At 33.5% G+C, this 17,287-nt stretch overlaps 1 protein-coding gene across 1 annotated transcript in view; it reads right to left on the minus strand.

Annotated features, from left to right (window-relative positions):
• LOC141457446 (uncharacterized) overlaps nucleotides 1-17,287 on the minus strand; it is a 208,192-nt gene that overhangs the window by 119,730 nt on the left and 71,175 nt on the right. The window contains exon 2 of the mRNA XM_074134440.1: nucleotides 5,621-5,767. Within this exon, the coding sequence (XP_073990541.1) occupies nucleotides 5,621-5,767 (147 nt within the window). The remainder of the gene's footprint in view (nucleotides 1-5,620; nucleotides 5,768-17,287) is intronic.

Consider the following 17,287-nt stretch of genomic DNA (forward strand, 5'->3'; position numbering starts at 1 on the left):
TATCTCGGGATTTTTGCATATTTCTATAGTACTTGAGCTTCTAAAAAAACAAATAATTTTTTTTTTAAATCGGTTAGGTTTTTCAAAAGTTATGGTAATTTAAAATATGAAAAACTAATTTCAGTTTAATGTCAACATTACCTTAATTTTTTTAAAAAAGCTGTTCAAACTGGGCACCATCAACGGATAGGCAAGCCGAAGCTCTGGACTCCCACGCTCTGTTTGTAGCAGCACTTATGGTGGCAGTCAAGATCTAGGCAAGCTAGAGTTATTCCACGTTCAGGTTGTTTTTTCTACAAACGTTTGGTGTGGAGTTTTAGGAAATCAACTAATCAGTCCATACTTCTACAAAGAGAATCTAACTGGTGAAAGGTATCTAACTTTTTTAAGAGACATTTTGCCAGTTCTGCTTGCAGATGTTCATCTACAACGTCGGCTAGATACATATCCATACATACTTTCAACAAGATGGTTGCCCAGCACATAATGCGAGAGTTGTTCGACGTTACCTGGACAGAAATTTAGTTCAGGAACTCATTGTCCGTTCCAATGGCCACCTCGATCTCCGGACTTAACCCCAATAGACTATTTTTTGTGGGGATATCTAAAAAATAAAGTGTACAGTAACCTTGATCCCGTGGCTTCAGTCGAAGATCTGGAACGTCGAATAACTGTAGCCTGCCTAGATCTTGACTTCGCCACCATAAGTGCTGCTACAAACAGAGCGTGGGAGTCCAGAATTTTGGCTTGCCTATTCGTTGATGATGCCCAGTTTGAACAGCTTTTTTTTTAAAAAAAAATAAGGTAATTTTGACATTAAACTGAAATTTGTTTTTCATATTTTAAATTACCATAACTTTTGAAAAATCTAACCGATTTATTTATTTTTATTTTTTATTTATTTATTTATTTTTTCTTTTTTAGGAGCTCAAGTACTATAAAAATATGCAAAAAAAATATAACGTTCCATTTGAAAAAAAAAAGTTGGATGCTGTATCTCGAGATATCGGGGTTTTAAAAAATGGGACAATCACTGAAAATAAACTAGACTAAAAATGATTAAATACGTGTTTTCCATTTTTTCGAAATTTCCCGCCGTTTAAAAAAAAGTGAGTAGAGCATATAACTCTGGTCACCCTGTATACAATATAATCTAATTTTATTTTCAATTTTTCTTCAGTTAAACAACAATAATTCAAAAATTGTTCATGGTGAGCTGATAATAACTTACTGGAGTAAATTATGTTGACATATGACTAAAAATAATGGTTGCTTTTGCTTTATCTTGATGAAGAATAACTTTGTTTCTACTTGAATGTTATATTATCAGATGATGCAACAAAAAACTTCTACTTGTTTCTTCAAACTAGTTATATCTTGAATTCTTCGGGTTCTTGAATCTTGATGGATCTTCATTAATCTAGTATTTTTATATTGAAATATTGAGAAATTCGTTAAAACTTGAAATTTCTTTTGATAAATTTAAAAATAGTTTTTATTCAAATGCAGTTTGGGTATTATTAAAATTTCTTTTATAAAAAGAATATTTCTGATTTCGTATTAATTTAACATCTGATTAAAATAAAATTATCATTTAAATTTAAATTATCAATTCTAATATTTTTTTTTATCAAGAAGTGCGTCTTCTTAACTTGCATTCCTAAAACAGAATTGAAAAATTATATGGTCAGATAGAACATTATCTACTAAATAACCAATACAAGAGATACTTGGATTAAAAAATGTGGAAAAATTAGGGAAACTTGTATTGCTTAAGCCAGAAACAACTAAGGGAAGTTACGATTTTTAAGACCTTGTTTACGGTTGTATGTGATCCTCTGACGGAAAAGATCATGTTCTTTTTGTCTTCGCTACTCACACTTTAAATGTAACTATTCCTTCTATTTTGCCTGCACGAAAAGTACCACAGTACAGGTGATCCTTGGGTACTGGTGAAGAAGTTGGCGAATGGTTATATCAATCTGCCGACCCCTAGAGTTCCTCTCGATAGCCAAGGCGGTTTCATGGTTGGGGAGGTACATATCTTCCCTGACTCTCCCAAACTCTTAATTCGAGGCCATTTGAGCAGGGTTTCGAGGGAAGGAGTATCTATATGAAAGTATCCATTGCCTCTTCCAAACCGAAACTTTTATTTCATATTTCGTAAGTTTTTATGGTATTTCAATTTGGAAACTGTATCTAATAGTGTGTACAAAATAATGACTGTTTTTTTTAATACAGAAATTCTTTGAACTTTAAAATCCATGCACGCTGATGTTTATAATATGATATTATTTTAATTTTCATTCTTTAAGATTATTTTTATATTTTTATGTCCTGTTCAAATAGACAGTTTCATTATGTGGGTTTCTCGAAAACCATCTAAACAATCTTAGGATGTATTAGTAGTTTGGCGTCATAATGAAGAAAGTAGCAGCGAACAGCAGCTGAAGTTATGCTCAATCTGAAATCGAACGGAAAGAAGTGCTAGATCAATATGCTGCCAGCGTTTATTTCAAAACTTGAATGAAAATGGAGACCTTAAAAAGAGAGTCAGGTAAGGTGCCAAATCGGGCTTCTATCTCCTGAATATTGGTTCTTCTCATTGCATAACTGCTACCAAGGGAAGACCAAAAGAGAAGGTATGAGAACTGGTACGACGTCTAGCATTAAGGTCAATCTCACACCAGCCCATCTTGAGCGGAGGTGTTCATCCTCTGAACGTTTGAGGAACAGAAGAAAGTACACGGGCCACTGAAAGGAGGGCATGCATCTCATTGAACTGCCTAAGAGTAGGATGGCGCTAGAGAGCGAAATACCACAGATGGAGTCTTTCTTTCTCCCTTGCTCAATAAGGCGCCAGGCGCCCTTATGTTGGCACAGGAGTGAATGAGTTGAAAATGATATCTCCGAGTTACTGGGCGCCCCGTTAGAGTAACGCTTTCCCAGTTTATGTGGCCTTTAAAAAGCATTTGACCACCCAAGACAGTGGCTTGTGGTTCGTAATGTCTGGTGGTGGAGGAAACCTATCTTGTGTTGGAGGAGATTTAACGCTTTTTAGGAAGCAATCATTCCAATTTGCCAACTTTCTTTCAGGAGGTTCCCAAGAAGCCTCGGTGGTCACTAGGTGTTCGGCGGTATTTGACTCCTTGCGTATTGGTGAAGAAGTTGGCGAATGGTTATATCAATCTGCCGGTCCCTGGAGTTCCTCTCGATAGCCAGGGCGGTTCCATGGTTGGAGAGGTACATTTCTTCCCTGACTCTCCCGAACTCGTAATTCGAGACCATTTAAGCAGGGTTTCGAGGAAAGGAGTGCCTATCTGAAACACCAGAGAGATTATAAATAACTACCATCTCCCCTCAAACTTCTACCATCCACTAAGAAAGCATGTGATCAGACATATTTGTATTCTCATAATTTTTTTTTTCTCTTTGGGGATTGTAACAACCTTTAGGGCATATCCCTGATACCCAAAAACCATAATTCTCCGTTCAGCCAATATTCTCATACTAAATATGTATAAAGAAAACAAATAAAACCACAAAACAAATCCACGCATTCCATAAATCTATAAACCGATAGCTTAAGAAGAATCTGGACTTGGTCAGACCAACATTTAATTCCCGCCGACTTAGCAAAAAACATATCAGTAGCAAGAAGAAACTCTAGAAGAATCCTGCAATTTTTTGACATGATGCATTTGCAATGCTGTGACACATTTACATCCATTATGTAAGATTCATCCGAGAGCTCCACCTGAAGGAAAGCCTACTTCAGAAAATGGGCAAGGGAATAAAGGCCACAGACGAGTTCCTAGGGTCAGGGAGGGGGCCAAGGGGCACGGGTCAGAACTTTCGTATCGGAACGTTGTCTTCCGAGGCATCGGACTATGTCGAGGTGCGATGGTCTATCCGTCCCGTCAATAGGCGGGATCACGTGCTTCGATGAATCTTATTGGATTATGGAAAATAATCTAAAAACTGGGCCTGGCCCATCAAGACCACTAACCCTATTACCCAATCCTACTCTCACTCCATCCTTTCCAACAAAATACCTCATTAATAATCCTCTCCCTTTCTCAGTTATCCTTCCCACTGAAGAGAATTCCTTTCCTACAATAATTCGTCTCACTTCTTTGATCGACAGTAACGGCAAACGGAAAGGCACAGATAGGAAAATTCAGTTGGAAAAATACTACCTGGGATGCAAGTTACGTTGCAACCATAGCCCCACTTCTCCGCCAAGGAACAAGGCCAGAGGCGGTATCAAGAGGATTTTTGAATCAGAGAAGATGAAGTTCATAGATTTGGAAGATGACAATTGGGGAAGGTTTTTTGTTGTAAAAAATGAAAAATGAATGCTCATTCATTTCTGAATGCTTTTCTGAAACTCCAAAAGTAAATGGATGCTGAATTAAAGGCGAGTCCCCATAAACGTCTAAATACCTCACAAGGTGCAAGTAATTGCCGGGACTTTTTAGGCAGTACCATACATGACATTAAAGAGGGTCTGGCTGACCAGGGCGTGATAGACGTACGGAGAATCAAACAGAGGCAGGATGGTTCCTTAGCGAACCATCTCATTTGATCGTCCAAGACCGCCAAGACTGCCTTTCATAAATTAAAAGTACGCTCATACATTCCATCGCCGTTGAGGTGTTTCAAATGCCAAAAGTCTGGCCACACCTACTTGAGGAGCAAGGCAGCTGTAGCGGTGTGTCTATGTGACAAGACATTGCATGAAGATGATGTACGAGGACACCGACTGTAGTTTGTGTAAACCGTGGCGGAGACCACATAGCTAGATTTACATGATGTCCAGTTCTCGCTACAGAAAAAAAAAAAATGTCCTACTCTTAGCAACATAAGGCTAGCGCAATTGTAGAAAGTACTCGTATTTAACTTATTTATAAAAATTCATACATTTTAAATTTAATGAACTATTTATTATTTCTTTTTGTAATTACTATGTATTTCAGTCTCAAGCAAACGTCGTTTTAATACTGGTGACATACTTTCTTCAGTTTGTTTAATTTCTTGTAATATTTTTTTTTTCGTGTTTCGATTGGCCGCACATCAAAACTCATTTCTGTGCAATACTCTTTGAAAAATAAAGTGCTATTACAATTACGAAAATGATAATTATTAATCAAACAAATGTTTCGAATGTATTCAGAATATTTTCATCAAGAGTTGCATCTTTTCTTATCAGGCAATTATTACCAAGTTTCTCGACATAGCAAAAAGCCGATGAATAGGAAAAATGGAGTGTAAAGGATGCATTTAAAAGATGAAGGATGGAAGAAAACAAAAATCTTTCTTCCTTCCTATGTAAGCACACTTAATCAAATTTGATTAAAATGGTTCCGAATCTGTAAGACATGGATGGTCGCCTGCGTATAGAATTCTTGAGACATACATAAAAATAAGTTCTATAATATACTCGTATCTTCTCTTAAGGCTCAGCGAATTGAAAGTGACTTTTTATAAGTTGAGGATGGCTGTAGAAAGTCTCTTACTTAGAGGAAAATGGCATACCGTTAGTAAGGTAAAAGTATTAGACTGAATGAATGCATAAGTAAATTCCAAAGAAATTAATAAGTAAAAAAATATTACTCACTTTCGGCAATTATCTTAAGCGCTTCATCGTAACTTTTGGTAAATTTAAGGATGATATAAACGAGTGGTAAAGTGTCTAGCCTCAACTGTAACGCTTCTTGCAGAGCTATTATTGATTGCCAGCAGACTTCCCCTGAATTGCTGCCACCTGCGAAAACAAATAAATAAATAAAATAATAATAATAATCAATACAACTTCCTTAAGAAATTTAAAGAATAATTTTAAAACTATCCAAGTTTACTATACATTCATTAATTTCAGTAGCGTGTTTATTTTATATGGATAGCATTAGGTTATAGCAAGAATGTATCTCCAATTTGTATGCAGTAATCATCACCTGTCGTCAAGGAAAAGGTAATTAGCGAAAAAAGGCCATATTGATTCATCCATTCTTTCACACATACGGGGGTCAGTGCCATTACCTTATTTTACTCACACACATGCGAAAAATTTGGTAAGTAAAAGTAAGTAAGTAAAGTAATTACCAATTTTTTCAAGCGGGCTTTACGTCCAACTACCAATTAGGTGTCGTGAACGGAGGCGACTAGCAAACATACTTTACTGTAAATTTCTTTTATTAATCATTAAATATAATCCAAGGCCTAAGACCGGGAATCGAACCCAGTACCACAATGCATATTGCGAAAAATTTGGTTATGATTATAAAAAAAAAAATTAATTTCACAACGTTAAACCATCAAATATATTTCGACAATCGTTTAAGCAATTTATAAAACGTATTATACTTTTGTAGGTTTACAGCATATTCATCGAAAACTTAGAAATTAAAATATGTTCTCATAGTAGTTTGACACTTCTGAATGTGCTAGTGACTACGTACGTACTACATGTTTACCTACTCATCTCTTAATTTTTCGTTTTTCCTCTTTTTTTTTATTTCTCTCTGTTAATTTTCTATTAATTTACCTACTCTCATCTTGTTTTCTTAATTTCTCTTTGCTCTTGCCATTCCGTGTAGAATTCTAAAATAAAAATGTTAGATAATTAAGGGTTGATTAAACGCCAAAAGGTACACAAATCAGCAAGTACCCAACATTTCAATAATACTTCATTGATATTATTTAAGTAATTTTACTGCATTAATTTTCATTAATATTTTTTAGAATTTATTAGATGTCACAGACCCTTAAGCTGGCCATTTTCATCTACAAAATATTTGTTCAAGTAGCACTGTAGATTGACTGTAATATCTATTTATCTATAATAATCAAACTATTGATTACAGGTGAAAAAGAAAACGTTATAAAATAACTATATATATATGAGGCTAAAAAATTCATAAACTTTTTTAAAAAATGCTTACACCAACTTACATCAATGACTTTATTTTATTTATTTTTATTTTTAAATAAAAATCGTCTTAGATTAAAGTAATTGTTATTTTATGTAGTAGTCAAACGTTTATAATAATAGGTAATAATTAATCTAGCTTTATCGCAAATAATATAGTTTTCTTCAATTAAATTTTCAATCTAGGTGTTCTCCCCACAATGTTGTAAATATGTAATATAAAATAAATAAAAAATGCATACTTTTTAGGACAGCTAATTATTCCAGTATTTTACTATAAGTAAAATTAGGGGGACTAAATTAAATTAAAATTGAGAAATGAATAATTATTGTTGAATACGGTATATCTGTGTGTTATTTGGGCTCTCGAATATTTCGGTAAGACGAATTCAAGACTGAAATATTGTTTTAGATCCTACGTGTTTAAAATTAAACAGTAGCCGACTCTAACTTTGTCTTTTTCTACTTTAACAAGCATGAATATGTGACAGAATAAAGGGCATATTAAAGAGAAATCGGAAGAATAATTTGGAACAGAGTTAAAAGAAAGTACCTATTTAATAACGATGATATAATATACATTTTATAACAATTATAAAAAAAAAATATGAATGAACTGGCCAGCATAAGGGTATGTGACATCTAATAAATTCTAAAAAATATTAATGAAAATTAATGCAGTAAAATTACTTAAATAATATCAATGAAGTATAAATGAAATTTTGGGTACTTGCTGATTTGTGTACCATTTGGCGTTTAATCAACCCTTATACTTAACATTTTAATCTGTTTTTGTTAAGGAGATTTTTGTACCTTTTGGATAGATTTACCTTTTTGTCTATTTTGTAAAGTTACATATCTGCTTTACAGATTTTTTTAAAATTTGGAATAAGCAATTCTATCATTATAACCTGATAAGGTGTTAAGTCGGAACCGTAACTACCACTGGAGAGATCTTTTTAAAGAATGATTATAGTTGCGGTCCCCAAACCATCCTCAGTAACAATTTTTTTTGAAAAAGCGTTTTGAATAAAATAAGAAGGTATTTGTACGTAAACAGCAAAATTAAACTGCGATTTCAGTACTTCCTTTTCAGAGGAGTAAGAAAAATAAACTGCGAATACAGTTCTTCTCCCTAAAAGGCAAAGAGACAAAGAATTTGAATCGAACGACAATTCATTGATGGAAATCGGTTCACTCATTGATAATTTTAACGATTGCAGTACTTCCTCTTAGTAGGTGCAAGAGCAGTATAGCACTTCACAGCCACTAGAGGAGCTTTAACCACTTATTCGAGCTGAATTTTATCAAAATCGGACTAAGCGTTATAGAAATATTGGTAATAATAGTTTTACAAAGGGCCTTATTTGGGTGAGGCAAACTCCCCTACTTATGAGGCACAGCGTCGAGACTTTTGAAGTGCAAATCTGTACAAAATTCCGAATCTAATGACACCTCATTCATGAAAATCGGTTCACGTGTTTAGGCGCTACGTTGTTTACAAAAAAGGTAACAACAACAACAAGAACATTTTTTGAAAAAGCGGTTTTTGCTCATTTTTGGCAACTTTTTTCTCGAAACCTGTTAGATCTGGGTTGTTGCAAAAAAATTGCAGTTATAAAGGAGGGTTTGCCCTATAATTTAAAGAAAATTTGGGAATTTTATCTTTTATAGAAAAAGAGAAAAAAATTGTCAAATTTGGGTGTTTTTCAGCGTTACGCTTTTTCGTGCAGTTTTTGACGATGAACCCTTATACAACTGTCCTGCCGGACAGTTTTAATTAGATTTTAATGTGACATCATGCTCTTACATTTACTAACAGGAAGTAATGCAGTCGTTCAAATTATCGACTCGTGAACCGATTTACGTCCATGAATGGTCATTCGATTCGAAATTTTGTATGGATACAGCTTTTGTGGATCACGACTTCTAAAACATTAGAAACAGAGTTTGCCCTTCTTAACTAGGGCCCTCTTAATAATCAATAACCTTCGACGAATTTTGATAAAATTCGAAGAAGTGGTTCCAGTTTTACTGCGTGACATTAAAGTGCCATCCTACCCTTACAGTTATTAAAGCGAAGTATTGTAATCGTGCGTATTTGAAGTTTAATGTCTCTTTGCCTTTTAAGGTAAAGTACTGCAAACGCAGATTAATTTTTCTTACTCATCCTAAAAGGAAGTACTGTAATCGCATTTAATTTTCCCATTTACGAACAAATACGTTTTTATTTTATCCAAAACGTTTTCTTAAGTAAATTGTTTTGTGGATTCTATGGAGACCGTAACTCTAAGCATTAATTTAAAAGATCACTCCAGTGATAGTTACGATTCCAACTTAATACCATATCATAATATAATGAAAATATTGGTTATTCCAAATGTTAAGAAAACGTGTAAAGCAGATATGTAATTGTTTTGTGGATTCTATGGAGACCGTAACTCTAAGCATTAATTTAAAAGATCACTCCAGTGATAGTTACGATTCCAACTTAATACCATATCATAATATAATGAAAATATTGGTTATTCCAAATGTTAAGAAAACGTGTAAAGCAGATATGTAACTTTAAGTAATAGACAAAAAGGAAAATCTATCAAAAAGGTACAAAAATCTCCTTTCCAACTCGACAGATATTTACGAAATTTTATACAATTATAGACAAGAGTGGTCTCTATATACAGGTGAAATATAAACAAAATCTATCGAGCAGTTTACGAGATATTTGATGTTAAAGATCTCACTATTTCAAACGAACCCAAAATTTAAGTCTAAATATCTCGTTTCCAACTCGACAGATATTTACGAAATTTTATACAATTATAGACAAGAGTGGTCTCTATATACAGGTGAAATATAACCAAAATCTATCAAGCAGTTTTCGAGATATTTGATGTTAAAGATTTCATTGTTTCAAACGAACCCAAAATTTAAGTCTAAATATCTCGTTTCCAACTCGACAGATATTTACGACATTTTATACAAATATAGACAAGAGTGGTACAGAGTGTATACGGAGGAGTGGTCGAAACTTCGGTAGGTGATTCAGCAGCTCAAATGCAACAAAAGATATTCTCTTCACTTTGGCCCGATTCTCAATAGTGTCCAAGATATTTGCATTTTAACTTTTCCAGCGATATTCGCGTTTTTCACCATAAAAACGGCCGTAACTTTTCTATCCTTTATCCTACAACATATCTGCTTATTCCAAACGAAAGCGCATTAAATTTCCTATATATCTTCTTAATCTAGAGCCTCAAAACGATTCTAATAACAATGAAATTTTTACTTGAATGTCTAAAAATTTCGTTCTCGATGATTTTTGTTAAAATTTTCAGCTGCATTTTCTCAATGGTTAATGAATCAAGGAATCACATAATTTCAGAAAACGTTGCGCATTTATTGAGCTTCAAGACCATGTGGATTGTTTCGGTTTTTAATAAAACCCTACCCCGAACAGAGGGGTGTAAATGCAGAAAACTGGGATTTTGGGAACTGACTTTTCACTACTAATTTACTTAAATGTCAATTTTTGGAGAAGGAACAAAAAGAAAAGTAACCATTTTAGTTTTTCACAATTATTATTTAATAAAACGGAAGTAAAAAATAAAGTAGCAATAAAACGCAGTAGTTGACTGCAATTGTTTGTGCAACTTATTTTAATGACATAATGGAGGTTTTTTTTTTTATCAAAGTTAATTAATAATAATTTAAAAATAAAATGGTTGTATTCCTTTTGTTCCTTCTCCAAAAATTCATTAGTTTTGAATTATTATTAATGAACCCCTGTGGGTTTGGGGGTAGAATAGACCCACAGTGTCTCCCGCTTGTCGTAGAAGGCGACTAAAAGGGCAACTGTCCGTTGACCAATTTCCCTTCCCTTCTTGCTCAAACTTCCTATTCCTATGCCCTCTCCTCTTTTATTTTCTTAACCCTCTCCCTTGGGCAGTGAAGGCAACTTGTCTAGGGGATGATGACCCTGAATTCAAACATCCTGGTCCTCCAGGTTGGGGGTTGATGCAGTAGGCCAGCTCCTCACTCATCACAAAAAAAACTAAATTGCTTTCGGATCCAATAGAAATAAGCTGGATGGTTTTAATCGGCAACGACTAAAGGCGCGGAAACGGATAGTATTTTTTGGCACGTGGAATGTCCAAGGTTAGAGCACAAAAAAACAAGAAGTGCTTGAAGAAATGCAAAAACAAAAATTAGGTGTTGCAGTCCTTACAGAAACCAAAATTAAGGGAACCTACAGTGAGACCGTGGGAGATTACTTGCACATATACAGTGGAGTGGATAAAGGTGAACGAGCTAAAGCTGGTGTTGCAATATTGATTCATAAAAAGTTAAAGCGCTATTTGTGTAACTAGTATCGACAGATATTTACGACATTTTATACAATTATAGACAAGAGTGGTCTCCATATACAGGTGAAATATAAACAAAATCTATCGAGCAGTTTACGAGATATTTGATGTTAAAGATCTCACTATTTCAAACGAACCCAAAATTTAAGTCTAAATATCTCGTTTCCAACTCGACAGATATTTACGAAATTTTATACAATTATAGACAAGAGTGGTCTCCATATACAGGTGAAATATAAACCAAATCTATCGAGCAGTTTACGAGATATTTGATGTTAAAGATTTCACTGTTTCAAACGAACCCAAAATTTAAGTCTAAATATCTCGTTTCCAAATCGACAGATATTTACGAAATTTTATACAATTATAGACAAGAGTGGTCTCTATATACAGGTGAAATATAAACAATATCTATCGAGCAGTTTACGAGATATTTGATGTTAAAGATTTCACTGTTTCAAACGAACCCAAAATTTAAGTATAAATATCTCGTTTCCAACTCGACAGATATTTACGAAATTTAATACAATTATAGACAAGAGTGGTCTCTATATACAGGTAAAATATAAACAAAATCTATCGAGCAGTTTTCGAGATATTTGATGTTAAAGATTTCAATGTTTCAAACGAACCCAAAATTTAAGTCTAAATATCTCGTTTCCAACTCGACAGTTATTTACGAAATTTTATACAATTATAAACAAGCGTGGTCTCCATATACCGGTGAAATATAAACCAAATCTATCGAGCAGTTTACGAGATATTTGATGTTAAAGATTTCACTGTTTCAAACGAACCCAAAATTTAAGTCTAAATATCTCGTTTCCAAATAGACAGATATTTACGAAATTTTATACAATTATAGACAAGAGTGGTCTCTATATACAGGTGAACTATAAACAAAATCTATCGAGCAGTTTTGGAGATATTTGATGTTAAAGATTTCTACGTTTCATACGAAACCAAAATTTAAGTCTAAATATCTCGTGTCCTTTTGCTGATTGTGTACCTTTAGGCGTTTAACTAACCCTTGTACTTAACTTTTAAAACTGTAAGTTTTTGTTAAGGAGATTTTTGTACCTTTTGGATAGATTTTTTTTTTTTTTGTTCCTTGGTTGGAACAAATTTATATATCCAATGATTTTTTAAAATCATGGGTGTCGGGAATAATTAGTTGGAAGATCTATGATGAAAAAAAACTAGCACAAGTTATGGAGGAATGGTAGCAAGTTTGTGGGAAGAAGATAGAGAAATGTGGAATTAAGTGATGAATAATTACAACCCTTAAGATGGATAATAGAAAGAAAATTAACATACAATTACCAGTACCTTCCAATTAGATATTAGAGCAGCAAGATAAATTTTGATAACACTACTTCCTCTGAAATGATGTAAGAGGAAACAAGCTGTGATCCTAATAAAGATGGGAAAGAAAAATGATTTGCAATTACAATTCTTCTCCGTAAATGGGCAAAGAGAATTTAAACGGCGAATATGGCGTGGTTGCAAATACTTCCCCTTAGTAGGTGAAAGAGCAGGATGAGACTTAAATGTCACGCATTCTAAATTCTTCTTCTTGCCTAATTTGATCAAAGTCCGCGAAGATTTGCAGAATTATTACTAATAACCGTTTTAAAGGGGGCTTTATTTACGTGGGGCAAACTCCCTTTTCAAAGTAAATACCCCATAAAGACGTATCTACCGTATCTAAAATTTCAAATTGAAAGACAATCAGTTCGTACGTCGATCATTTGTTCGATTGCAGAACTTCCTCTTAGTAGGTATAAGAGCATGATGGCACTTTAGTCACTTAAGTAAGCTTTAACCGCTTCTTCGTGCTAAATTTTACCAAAATCGGACTAAGCTTTGTAGAAATATTAGTAATAATCGTTTTAGACAAGGCCTGACCTGCGTGGGGCGAACTCCTCTTCTAAAGATACACAGCGACGAGACCTCTAAAAATGCAAATCTACATCACTTTTTGAACCAATCACTTTTCTTCTTCATTGAAGAAAACAGGTTCACGAAACGATAATTTTAAATGATTGCAAAACTTCCCCTTAACAAGTGTAAGAGCAGAACGTCGCTTTAATGTTACGTAGAGGAGCTCTAACCCCATCATCCTACCAAATTTTATCAAAATCGGGACAAGATTTACAGAGTAATTCAAACTGTCCGATAGGACAGTTGTATTAAGGGTTGATCATCAAAAAGTGCATGAAAAAGCGTAACGTTGAAAAACACACAACTTTGACAATTTTGTTCTCTTTTTTTATAAAAGATAAAATTCCCAAATTTTCTTTAAAATAAAGGGCAAATCCTCCTTTAAAACTGTAATTTTTTTGCAACAACCCAGATCTTATAGGTTTCGAGAAAAAAGTTGCCGAAAATGAGCAAAAACCGCTTTTTCATTCAAAAAATGTTCTTGTTGTTGTTGTTGTTACCTTTTTTGTAAACAACGTAGCGCCTAAACGCGTGAACCAATTTTCATGAATGAGGTGTCATTCGATTCGGAATTTTATGTAGATGTGCCTTTTGGGGGTCTCGACGCTGTACATCGAATGGGAGAGGAGTTAGCCCCCTTTATGCAAGGCCCCCTTCAAAATTATTATTACTAATTACTCTGTAAATCTTGGCCCGATTTTGATAAAATTTGGTAGGATGATAGAGTCAGGCTCCCCTACGTAACATTAAAGCGGCGATCAGCTCTTACACTTGTTAAGGGAAAGTACAGTAATCGTTTCAAATTATCGACACGTGAACCGATTTTCATGAATGAAGTGTCATTCGAATCGAAATTTTGTACAGATTTGCACTTTAAAAGTCTCGACGCTGTGCCTCATAAGTAGGGGAGTTTGCCCCACCCAAATAAGGCCCTTTGTAAAACTATTATTACCAATATTTCTATAACGCTTAGTCCGATTTTGATAAAATTCAGCTCGAATAAGTGGTTAAAGCTCCTCTAGTGGCTGTGAAGTGCTATACTGCTCTTGCACCTACTAAGAGGAAGTACTGCAATCGTTAAAATTATCAATGAGTGAACCGATTTACATCAATGAATTGTCGTTCGATTAAAAAATCTTTGCCTATTTGCCTAGAAGTACTGCAATCGCAGTTTATTTTTCTTACTCCTCTGAAAAGGAAGTACTGAAATCGCAGTTTAATTTTGCTATTTACGTACAAATACCTTCCTATGTTATTCAAAACGCTCTTTCAAAAAAAATTGTTATTGAGGATGGTTTGGGGGACCGCAACTAAAATCATTCTTTAAAAAGATCTCTACAGTGGTAGTTACGGTTCAACCACATGGGTGTTTTTCAACGTTACGCTTTTTCGTGCAGTTTTTGATGATCAACCCTTATACAACTGTCCTACCGGACAGTTTTAATCTTACACATTTAGCACGAAGAAGTGATTAAAGCTTTCCTACGTGACTCTAGAGTGCCATCATGCTCTTACAACTACCAAGGGAAAGTTCTGCAATCGTTCAAATTATTGTTTCAATTAATTAATTAATTTCAAATTGAAATTTTAGATACGGTTGATACAGTTTTTGTTCATTTTTCTTACCCCTCTTTAGAAGTTATTGTGATCACAGCATGTTTTCTCTTACATCATTTAAGAGGAAGTAGTGTTATGAAAATTTATCTTACTGTTCTTATCGGAAGGTACTAGTAAATGCAACTTTCTTTCTATTATCCCTCTTAATGGATGGTAATTGTTCATCACTTAATTCCGCAATATTTCTCCATTCTCCGCCTTCTTCCCACCAACTTGTCGCCATTCCTCCATAACTTGTGTTAGTTTTTTTTTATCCTAGATCTTTCAACTAATTATTCCTGATACCCATGTATTTAAAAAATCATTGGATATATAAATTTGTTCCAATCAAGGAACTAAAAAGAAAATCTATCCAAAAGGTACAAAAATCTTCTTAACAAAAACATACAAGTATAAGGGTTGATTAAACGCCAAAAGGTACACAAATCAGCTGATTACTAGCTAGTACCCAACATTTCATTTATACTTCCGCTAGTTATTTCAGCCATTTAGAAATATTCGTAAAAGCATGAGTTTAATGGAATTATTATAACAATCGATATCATTTAAGTAATTTTACTGCATTAACTTTTCACTAATATTTTTTAGAATTTATTAGAGGTCACGACCCTTATGCTGGCTACTTTGATCTACATATCATTTGTTTAAGTAGCTCACTATTTAACATAGATTGAATCTAATATCTATTAATCTATAATAGTCAAACTATTATATATATATATAAAAAAGGTAATTTCTTAGTATGCTCATTGCTTTTATTTCTACTAGTTGTCCTTTTGTTGGAGAGTCGTGATAAAAGTTACCAAGACATGGTGATATGTATCTGTAAATGATATGGGATCTAGGCAGGACGGTAAATAAATTTTCAAGTTTTATATGTTACAGTATAAAACATAATTTTTAGTTTGTTCAGTTGGTAGTTGATAAAACTGCGTCATACTATGATAGATATGAAAACTGGTCCTTTTTCGGTTTACTTATTCTTGTCCACATTATGATAGGAATGAAGTTAAGTGCTGCAATCATAAAATCTGAGCGCAGTGTGTGTGGAGGATATGAGAATAGTAACGATAGTTTTATTGTCTCGAGCTTAGCACACTACTACAGCAAATCTACTCTATCTCCTAGTAACCCTTCACAAAGTCGTAAAAATACCAACGTCAAATATAAGAAAGCATAAAGTTTATTGTAAAATTATATATGTATATGTATACACATAATGACAAAAGGAAAATAAACGAATTATTAATAAAAAGTTTATTTGGTATTTTTTTTCTTTTTTATACAAAAGAGCAGAATGCTCAATGGTTTGATCGAGAAAACAAGGTATAATTTTCACCGGACATACCCGTTTGGGTACACTGAGCTCGGAATAAAAATGTATGTGTTTGTCTGCTTTTTATAGGTGGTCAGTAAATTAAAAAATGAAACTGTAAATCGCAGAAAGATCAAACTCAATATTTGCCAAGACGGAGCCTGACCCTGACTGGACATTAGCCAGCCGGAACGAAGTGTCTCTCGATCTACTTTTCAGTTTATCAAAAACCACGATTAAGCAAAGTGTTTTACCATGTCCAATAAAATAAGTTTTAATTAAATAAATAAATCAAAAAATATTTATTTGTTTTTAGAGCTACACACTTTACAAATGAGTCTGGTTAAAATTTGTACACTCAAAACAGGAAAATAAAAGTAATTTCTGCAAAATTACAAAAGAAATTATACAAAACTGGAAAAGAAAGAAAACTAGGAGAAAAGAGAGATAGAATACAATAGATTTTAAAGAAAGTAGCATTCCTGTCTGCTAAACCTAACATGTCATATTCAATTTTACATTTTATATATGTATGAGAGGTCAGAGGACGGAAATAAATATATATTATAAATAAATGAATAATCATAATAATAATAAAGACAATAATAGTAGAAACATACAAATGATCAGTATGTAACTTCTTATTACGCCATAATAATTGTCGAATTTCTAATGCAATACATTAAATGACATTTATTTTCTCTTTAGAATTAACTGTTAATATATGATGCAATTTTGTAAGATTAACGACATTTTTATCATTATCAATATGATCGTATAGATATCTGCTCCAAGGCTCGTTATACATAGCACACTCCATCAAAAAATGCAATACTTTTTTCGGGTCTATACGAGTCAGGCATATTGCCGAGCTATCAACTTAAAATGTTCATTATTGAGGTAAAAGGTAGGCGATTCAATATTTGGGTTTGAAATTTGAACGATATAAAAAACCTCCTAAATTTAACTAACTATATCTCACTTTAATTACTAGAACATTGCTATTTATACCAATTAGAGAGCAGACATTTCTCTACAGTTAGGTAAAGAAATCAGTAAAAGCTGATCATTATGAAATGAGATATAAAATTATAAAATTTGAACGATATGCAA

This window comes from Rhodnius prolixus, unplaced genomic scaffold, assembly GCF_049639745.1.
Source record: "Rhodnius prolixus isolate KJV_2025 unplaced genomic scaffold, Rpr scaffold_16, whole genome shotgun sequence".
NCBI classification, from domain to species: Eukaryota; Metazoa; Arthropoda; class Insecta; order Hemiptera; family Reduviidae; genus Rhodnius; species Rhodnius prolixus.